The sequence below is a fragment of the Atta colombica genome, unplaced genomic scaffold, assembly GCF_001594045.1.
Source record: "Atta colombica isolate Treedump-2 unplaced genomic scaffold, Acol1.0 scaffold261, whole genome shotgun sequence".
NCBI lineage: Eukaryota > Metazoa > Arthropoda > Insecta > Hymenoptera > Formicidae > Atta > Atta colombica.
Window position 1 is genome coordinate 834,792 of NW_017259361.1, and position 10,114 is coordinate 844,905.

Below are 10,114 nucleotides of genomic sequence, written 5' to 3' on the forward strand. Positions count from 1 at the left end.
GTACATGTTTCAGCTAATCTTTTAGCCTTTCTCAGCAAAATTTCAGTATATGATACAAAACGTTGATTATCCATGAGTCGTATAAAAATTGTTGTATAATGAAGTAGTCGATGTCATTGTGTGGCAGTAACATTCTTCCATTTAAAAAATCTCCAGGTTTTATTATTTTATTATACAATGATTTTTATGCGATTCATGGATAATCAATGTTTTGTACCATATACTGAAATTTTATGTATAAGTAATGATATAATATAGAAGTATTTTAAAGAAGCAAAAACTGCGCACCGTCTACCTATAGCGCCAATTCTCAATTGTCTATTTGATTTTTCTTTTTGAATTATCTTGGAAATTTAATTCGTACTTTATTTACCACATAAAATTTGTAATAAATATTTATAATTTATGCAATCTAAAACCAGAAATATTTTACAAATATTCAAAATAATACTTACAAATATTTTGTAAATTCTGTAAATTTTTTTCTATAAAAATTATGTGCTACCTGCATCAACAGTTATTGTTGTGCAATTATTGTTATTTTTCACATTATTATTTTCATTATATATTTTAAATTAATTTCTTTATTTTTATTAGAAAGCAAAAAAATTCTTTATTTTTTTTAGAAAGCAAAAAAAATTCTCTTTTCTCTATATTCCGAAAATTTATAATATTTTTTTAAGGCTAGTTTAATAAAACATTTCTTTTTTAATCGAGTTAAAATTGATTTTAAAAAATCTAAAGATTATCCAAAAAGAGAAAAAATTAATTTTATTTTTATTAATTTGTAAGCTCTGATTGTAATTATAAGATCAATGTAATGTAATTGAATCAAACATAATTTATTATTATCGTTGTAGATTTAATAAAATTGTATTTTTTTTTATGTGTTTTATGTATTTTGCAAATTTTCAATTCATTTCATTTACTTATCATAGAATCATAGAACAAATCGGAATAAATTCCGGTTGGAATTATTTAATTATTCTTAGATTTCTATTGTATTTTTCTAGGGAATAATTCCGATCAAAATCTATTCTGATTTGTTCGACGAAATGCACTGGAAAGCTTCATGTGACATTCGCGACGATCTGCTCAGCATTTGCACGCAAGGCAAGCTCGCAGGCGTTTACAGTTTCAGACTCTTCCAATCAAATTGCGAGCCACAAAAGGTGGGGAATGTAAATCCGGGAAACAGGTACTTGCTGCGATACCTTGATGTTTATTCCTCAGTCATAAGTTAACGTGTCTCAAGTGCGTATCTGCGTTCAGCACAGAACTGATAAAACACATATGATCGGCGGTAATCGAGCAACGTAATCATTTTGAAAAGAATCGTTGTCAGCTATTCTTATCTCACGTTAAGGATATCTTGTCTTATTTACAGACTTTTACTATTACCGAGTAAGTAAATTTATTTTATAAAGTTAAATACTCTTACTGTGATGATCGAAGATTATGCGAATACATTATAAATTATAATTTCGTACAAAGCTCACAGAAAAAATTAAAAAATATATATAATAGGCAATAGTAAATGACAAAAAGATAGTGTAGAGCAAAATTATACATCCCATGATACATATTCTGATATTGAAAAAATATAATGTCCTTAATGATATAATAGCGATTATATTATTATTATTATATATATATTATTAATCCTAATTAATCTAAGGTAACAGGAAGCAACACTTTTTTTTTATATAGAATATTCCGCGAAGAAACCGAAAACAAACAAACTTCTAGAATGAGTTCTAGAAAGTTATTCTAAAACAAGCAAAAAAAATTCATATACTATTCACTATAAGATATCAATTCAGTTTGATTATTGAGATATCGACAATAATTTTATTAATATTGTAACAGATAAAAAATCCATAATCTTAGGCTTTCAAGTCTATCTTATTTGTTGATAATCACTCACTTAATACTATTTGAAATAAAAGAATAAAATGTTCTATATATATATATTCTTCTATATATATAAACCAAGAAGGGAACTTGGTTTATAAAAAAAAGCCAATAAGTTCATTTTTGAGTCACTTAATGATTTTCAATAAACAATTTTTTTATGTTGTATGATCTAAAAAAAAATCAAAAATAATCATCATTTAAAAAAAAATTTAATCCACAACACTTTAATTAATTATTAGTAAATAAATGTTTAAATATTTTTTTGTCGCTCACTTTCCCTTTCTCTCCTCTCTTTTCTCTTATCTCTATCTTTTCTTAGTTTTCTTAATGTCTTGCCTTTCGTTCTATTTCTAAATTTTCCTCTCGTATCTTCTTTATAATTTTTTTTTATTCTTCCTTAATTTTTCCTTAACAATTCCTTATTTCTTAACATTTTCTTTATACTTAAATATTATCAAAACACTTATAATAACACATTCCTGTAATATATAAGTATTATTTAGATTTCTCTCCGCAAAGAAACTGATCGACTTATCTTAGAGATGATTCTAAGCTAAAAAAATTCATATAAACTATAAGTAAAATCAACTATATCGTTATTAAGATATGAAAAATTTAATAATTCTTATTAGTAATGCAAAATTTTTGAATAACTTCATCTCGCTCAAATTATCAGTTTTCTCATTAAAATATGTGTCACCCCAAATATTTATCTGACATTGAAGTTGGCATTTATGCTAAGACGTATTGCGTGCGTATATGTAAGCTTTCTATTCATTATTATCTACATTCATTATTATCTATTACAAATTTCTGGATAATTGTCTCAAAAACTGTTTAAAAGTGTTAAGTGAAATCACGTCCTTAATTATTGAATGAAGAGAGAGAGAGAGAGAGAGAGAGAGAGAGAGAGAGAGAATGTATGTCAAATTATATTATTATTAAAAAATGCTTCAAACATTTAATGACACAATTTATAAACAAATTACGTGTGTAGAAGTATATTTTTTAAGTAACATTAACATTTATGATATGTTAAATTAACACGTATTTTAAATTATTTATGTACCTTAGAATTTATGTTTTAAAACATTATTTTTATGTTATTTATTACTTCATAAATTGTAGTTTTTGACATAAAAAATTATTAAACATAAATTTAACGCAAAGTATTTAAATAAAACATAATCACACTATTAAATTAATACTTGAATATATATGTAGTAGAAGTTATATACAATTTTAATAAGGACTTGAATGGACCATTTCCAATTTAAATACAAAATTTTCTGATGTTTATTGTTTCATATTTTAAATAATTAGTTTATCAAAATTTAATGATACATATATTATTTATTATCTACTAATTATCGTATATCATTTATCACGTATATATAAATTGATAAAGAGCTACGAAGAAAAGACACGATTTCTTTATAGGAATCATTTGCTTTCTAAGATCCGTATTTGCGAATATTTTGCAATCTCCCTCCAATTTTGGCGACATCACGATGTACATTTGTACTGTCTGTATACTCTTATGTATCAATTGCTACTCCATACTTTCATTCCCATATTTGGCTAATGAAATGCTACATTTTCGCACGTGTATGTATATACTTGCGTATATCGATATATGTATATTTACTATATGTCATCTCGATATGGATACGCGAGTATGGATATATATGTGAGTATATCCATAGTAGTCGACACACAGTCGCGTTTTTGCCATAAGTATATATACATGTATATACTACATAATGATGTCATTTAGCATATATATGACGCGGATGGAAAAGAAGCAAATAATATCGCTCAACAATATTTATATTCCTTATGAATATTTTTGCGTCATAACGATTAATAACCAATGATAGTAATAAATATTATAAAACAAAAGATTTATATAGAAAGAATTTCTCAATGAGAAAGTTTGATTATTATTATATTATTGTAGAAAGAAGATTTTATTATATTTTACTATTTTTGAGAGTAGAAAAATATCTTTAATATCAATGATGTTTTGAGATTTTTCATTTTTATATTTTTCTATAATGTTTCTCTTCATTGTTTAATCTCTCTTTCGTTTTATCAAAATATCGCAATGATGACGTAAGAATTTTGATATAAGTGAATAATGAATCGATGACGTCTACTATACTCGGTTGTGTGATTAATGAGGATCAGTCATCATAAAATATTTTATTGTAGGCGACGTTTATTATTTAACTTTTTAGTATTCTTTGGATTTTTTCATTGATCATCATATTTAAAATCGGAATATGATCTAATAAAAATAACGCCATTATACGTGCCATTATACGTGCAAATGTATATATTTCCAAAATATCAGTTCTATTCAGAGAAATCTTTTCTCTTTTATATTATTCCAATGCTAATAAGAAAAATATAATTAACAAATAACTATATATTTGTTAAAATTTAAAAAATCTTTAATTTTGAATATAATTTTAGTCATAAAAAGTTACTTTGAAATGTGAAAAGTGTTACAATAAAGTCTCACAATAAAAAAAAATGAAAGTTTAGAGAAGAATTATCGTAAATTGGAAAAATTGTTAATTACTCGAATTTTCAAAGTTTATAGTCCATTGCATTTTATGTATCATAGATGTGCATTTATGTATCAAAGATTAGCATACGTTAAACATGTTATTTTGCATTATGAGTAAGCTTTGAGTCATCATCATTATTAACTACCGTATATATTTGGGCACTTTTAAAACTCTCACCCACTTTATGACATGGGCCAGAACTCGAGTGGTGGGTGATCGCGGCGAATGCCCATCATGGACATGCTCTTATATGGTTCGCTAAGAGTTGTTTCTGTGCGTGTCCCCCGAGGGACTTCGAGGTCGCCTTCATTGCATAAATCATGGACATCGCATATATACATGTATTTTGTTGTCTACCAGAAAGAATCATGTTCGAGAAGTTATACTGAAAATACAGATGCGCGTTTTAGAAACGGAACATATTTAAATATTCATATTCGCATGAAAAATAGAACATCTTCGATAGATATAGTTTCTCAAAGATAATTTGTTGGAAAATAAAAGCATTTTGAAATATGTCTTGGTACAGAGAAAGATATTTAAACTATTTTTATATTGCAGAGAGAAATTATTATTCTCATATTTAATATCTGCAATTATATCTTTCTACAAGATTTAATTATAGATTATTCTCTTTTTATCACAATTGTAGAGTACAATAAATTTGGCGAGTAATATGGTTGGAATGACGCAAAGACCCTGGACACCAACAAAAAGACGAGGCCCGATTGCCGCCGAATATAGCAGTCCAGGACCAGCCTGTGTAACTTTACCATCGTTAATAGGTAAATATCTGTATTGAATAAATGTATATATCACACATGTAAAACTCGCGATGTGTTATATCGCGTTTATTGCGATTTTTAAGGAAAATCGCAATCGTGATGATTTTTTAAAAATCACACATCCTTACTTTTAATTATACTTTTTATACACTTTATATAGCAATACTTTGTAACATTTGCAGGAAAAACAGTTACAGATTCTAAACGAGGAAGAGCACCAGCATTCTCCTTCGGCAGCAGGTGAATAAATTTAAATTTAATTTGCAACGTGTTATTTTATCAATTTCTTTTATACTTTAATAAAATTCTTTTGTATTTTAATACTATAAGAATATTTTAATGCAATATTTGTATTACTACGTTGAATTTAAGAAAAGCTACCATGTTTATAATTTTGTCTTATATCTTTAAAGTATGCTTTATATTCTTTTAATTTAAGTAAGCAATATATAACTTAATTTTAACATATAATTAATATATAATTTGATATACTGCAAATTTTTTAGGCATGCAGCGAAAAATAATAGCTCTGGACCTGGTCCTGGGCAATATAATGTCACTGGGCTTAGCGCAAAAGGTATATAAATGAATAAATAAAATGAATAAATAAAATTTGACAAAATATTTACTTAAAATTTTAACGAAAATTTTTTCGAAAACTATTATTAATAATTAGATACTTATTCTTTATAAGAGATTTTATTTAAATTATTTAACTAGAACATATGAAATAAATAATATACGATAATTATTATCTTTTTTATATGTAAGTTGAAATGTATGAGTGAAATATGATAATAACATTAAAATATTACGAGAAGTAAAGGCATCTTATAAATGCGTGATTGCTTCACAAGACTTGCAAGTTACGTCGGCCAAAGTATCGATCAAACTCCTAACTACCAATACTCCAAGAATGATAACGTTTTAATGACCGATGTTCACGAAATTCCTGCGCTTCGTGTTTGAATAGAACTAGAACGATCGATACGTGTATAATTTCTTTAGATCCGACCTGCTTTAGATAATACATTTTAATTTATCAAATCGCACAAAAGTAATTTTCAATTAATTTTTGATTATTTCTATGTCTTCTTTTACAAACTTTTATACTATTTAAAAAATTTCTAGTAGAATTAAAAATTAAAATTATTTTAATTACATAGTACATTTTTTCTTTTATCTTCTCTCTTTTTAAATATGAATTAAAATTACAATTATTAATTGATTAATAACAAATAATAGAATATCATGATAATATATTAAAGCTATTTTTTAGGAAAAGATGCCGCACCAGCCGTGTCGCTATATGGTCGAACGAAATCAACGAAATTCGAAATTACACCAGCACCAGGCGATTACAATCCGTTAAAGGCGGAGAAGATAATTCTGGATAGCTCACCAAAATATTCTTTCGGCGTTAAAACGCAAATCGAGAAGATCAGCTGTACACCCGGTAAGTTTAAATGTAAATATGTATACCTATGTGTAAGATCATTTTCCAGATTTTAATTGGCAATAACATAGGCACATAAAAATTTTGGAATGATGCGCGACGTAAAGTTGAAGGTATATACATCGCAACTATATAAATATTTTTTTATATATAATCATAGAATTAATTCTTTAAAAAATATATATTTGTATCTTTTTATAGAAGATGTATTGTTATGTCACTCTCATATTATACATACAGGATGATTCAGAACAATTGTTTGTCCTTGAAACACTGTATTTGATTTAATTCTAAGATGATTTTTTCCTTATCAAAATTTTATTTGAAGAGCTTAGTTTTTAAATTAAAAGAAAAAATAGTTAACAAATTACGGGATGCGTACAGAATATATTAAACAGGAGCGACATAAGTTATCGTCCACGGATGATTATTCAGGATTGCTTTCTGCGATTAGCTACCTACTCTATACACGATGACGTACGTGCACATACATAAGAGAGAAAGAAAGATAGAGATAGAGAGAGATACTCACATGCACTCGTTAACTCTCTCATTCACTCACTCATTACCTTGATTCGATGTCTTCGTACGTTCGCAGATTTATTCGTGCACTTGATTTATTGATAACAAAATTGATTCGAAAATAACTCAATTTAAAAACTAAACTTCAGATAAAATTTTAATTAAAGAAAAATCGTTTTAGAATTAAATCAGGAATATGGTATTTCAAAGACAAATGATTGTTCTGAATAATCTTGTATATTATTTTAGATATGCATAAATGTATATTTGTATATATTCATTATTCGAGTAATTTCATGTTCTACAATCTATTATATTTAACTACATCATAACTTCTTTAGACTTTACGCTAAAGATACACAATTCTGATTAATCTATGATTATTGTGATAAACGTAATCTTTATATTATTATGACATATTACAATTTATAATATCCCAATCTAAATATAACTTGCAGAGAGGTACTTTACGGTGATTATTTCATTAGAAAGAAAAATTTGATGGACTGTGATATGTAGAATTGCTGCGTTCAGCAGAGAAAGCATCTTTGCAATTGCTGTAAAATTCTTCAATATGATTGGTTCTTGCTTTTGATTTCTTGCTTTGGATTTAAATGTATAAATTAATCATATTGAAAAATTTTACATGCGAAGAATATAAGAAACAAGAATTTTACACAAGAATTTTCTACTGAACTACAGCCAATGTATATATTATTCTCTAATCTATTGCAATAAAATATATTGGAGAATTTACGATTATATACACTAAAAAAAAAGATATAGTCAATTTTAATAAATATTTAGTTGAATACTGCCAAAAAAATATTTATTAAATATAAAGATATATTTATTTGATAAAAGAAATGTTAATTTGGTTTAACAATCATTTTTTTTATTGAACAAATATTTACTTACTGTAAGTAAATGTTCAGTTGGCAATATTGAACTAAATATTTATTAACTATATTTTTTTCTCAGTGTCATTCCATAGTTATATATAGTTATTACACTGATAATCATTAAAATAACTGCACACAAATTATTACAAGTATTATCAATATAAAAATTTAGTTGTTGCAACTGAAAAATTTTGTACAAAACAGATAGTCGAAAAGCACCACTTACGTCGTATACTCATATTGTGATATAAAACATTTATATAAAACATAAATTGCATCTCGATCACCGAATGATTATTGCGCTGAAATCTGTGAATCTGTGAATCTACAAGCATTTACTTTCGGCGTAAAAGTTGTATTGGAAAGATCGAATAATATGTCCGGTAATTATATGTATGTTATATGTATAATCAGTTAAATGCAGTCCCAATTCAAGTATTTCGTGTGCTAATTTTTGACAAACTACAATAATAAGAAAAATGTTCAGTTGTTTCAAAGTAATACAAGACTATAAATAGATCGCGATAAGAAATTTAGCATGTTGATTGCAATTTTATAACAGAATTTATATGTTATAACAAATATGCGTTTTGAATTGTGTTATTTAAAATTGCTTAATATCGTGTGTGCAATAATTACTGAATGTCAGTTGATTTCATTTATTTCTGAAATAATTCTCTCGTTTCGTGATTACACATGGAATATTTTCATTAATGCATTATTTTTCAAATCTTTAAAAAATATAGTAGAAAATTTTTAAATAATTAATAAATTACATAAATTATATATGTATATAGAGAAATGTATCATTATATTATATTGATGCAATAATGTTTAGGAAAATCGATGCTACCGCAACTAATTGGCGATTAGTTATGGGACTTCATTTGAGGATTATTGTATCAAAAGTCGATATTCAAAACTATTATCACTGAAGAATTGATACTTAGGTACAAAAATATAATTTTTTTTAAACATAGAAACATTAGGACTCACTTTAGCGTGATATGAACGTATAATGAATTTGAGACTCCTAAGCACTGTAAATTTCTCAGAAGATATATATTATTATACTAACAAATTCGTGATAGCAACAATTTTTATTTTTCAATTTTTATTCCCTTTTCTGCCTCTGAATATTCTATTTCAATTTTTAAAATCCACAGCAATTAACTATATGCACTGTGTGGCGTTTAAGATGTAGGTAAAAGTAATTGTGTGTGATTAATATAGATTAATTAATGCAATTGGTAAATAAAGAGAACGTATATTTTTGATAATTAAAGATGTGCAATGCGTGCTAAATTGATAGCGTAGTTAATACGTAGTCGCATACATGTGAAGTTGATAGTGTAGTGTTGCTTATCACCGTAAATAAATAAAGTACTATTGCATGTCTCGTGATATATGTTAGATCTCTTACACCGTAATATATCATTGTCTACGTTCAGAGACTTGACAGTACTGCAAATAGAAAATTGCCATTTACGACAGAACTTGTAAAATTTATTGACAAGTGTCTAGCTCCAGGTACTTATCATCCCGAAAAAATGAGAATGGATAAAGCACCGCAGTTCACGTTCGGACTTAGAACGTCGCTCGATAAGCCGAGCGACACGCCAGGTATATAAAATACAAAAAAAATATGAGAGATGAAAAATTAAATTAGAATCCTAATTAGATAGCAAGTCTTTTCTATTGCATAATTTTATTTTCTTTTCCTACATTTCCTACAAGTAATTTTACTAAACAAAATTATAGAGAATACTAGTTACAAGTAATTTAATATCCTGAAACGAAAATTTTTCTCAGAATTCACACAATTTTTTAGAATTTCTATACAAACAGAATTTATGAAAATTCTTGTATAATTTTATTATCTTTTTGAAAAATTTCTCAAATTTTTTTTTAATGAATTAGACATTTAACATTTCTTAGAAACATATATATATATAT

The 10,114-nt window shown here is 26.3% G+C and overlaps 1 protein-coding gene across 4 annotated transcripts in view; it reads left to right on the forward strand.

Moving 5' to 3' along the window:
* Positions 1 to 1,244: 1,244 nt before the first annotated feature.
* LOC108689225 (nucleoporin NUP2-like) overlaps positions 1,245 to 10,114 on the forward strand; it is a 14,427-nt gene continuing 5,557 nt past the window's right edge. For 3 of the 4 annotated variants that reach the window (XR_001931828.1, XM_018195895.1, XM_018195897.1), the window contains exons 1-6: positions 1,245 to 1,404; positions 5,146 to 5,278; positions 5,461 to 5,518; positions 5,785 to 5,855; positions 6,558 to 6,734; positions 9,683 to 9,781. Coding sequence is in view for 3 of the 4 variants with exons in the window: in XM_018195895.1 (XP_018051384.1) it covers positions 5,170 to 5,278; positions 5,461 to 5,518; positions 5,785 to 5,855; positions 6,558 to 6,734; positions 9,683 to 9,781 (514 nt within the window). In the remaining variant the exon portion in view is untranslated. The remainder of the gene's footprint in view (positions 1,405 to 5,145; positions 5,279 to 5,460; positions 5,519 to 5,784; positions 5,856 to 6,557; positions 6,735 to 9,682; positions 9,782 to 10,114) is intronic. The other variant, XM_018195896.1, reaches the window with a different exon arrangement.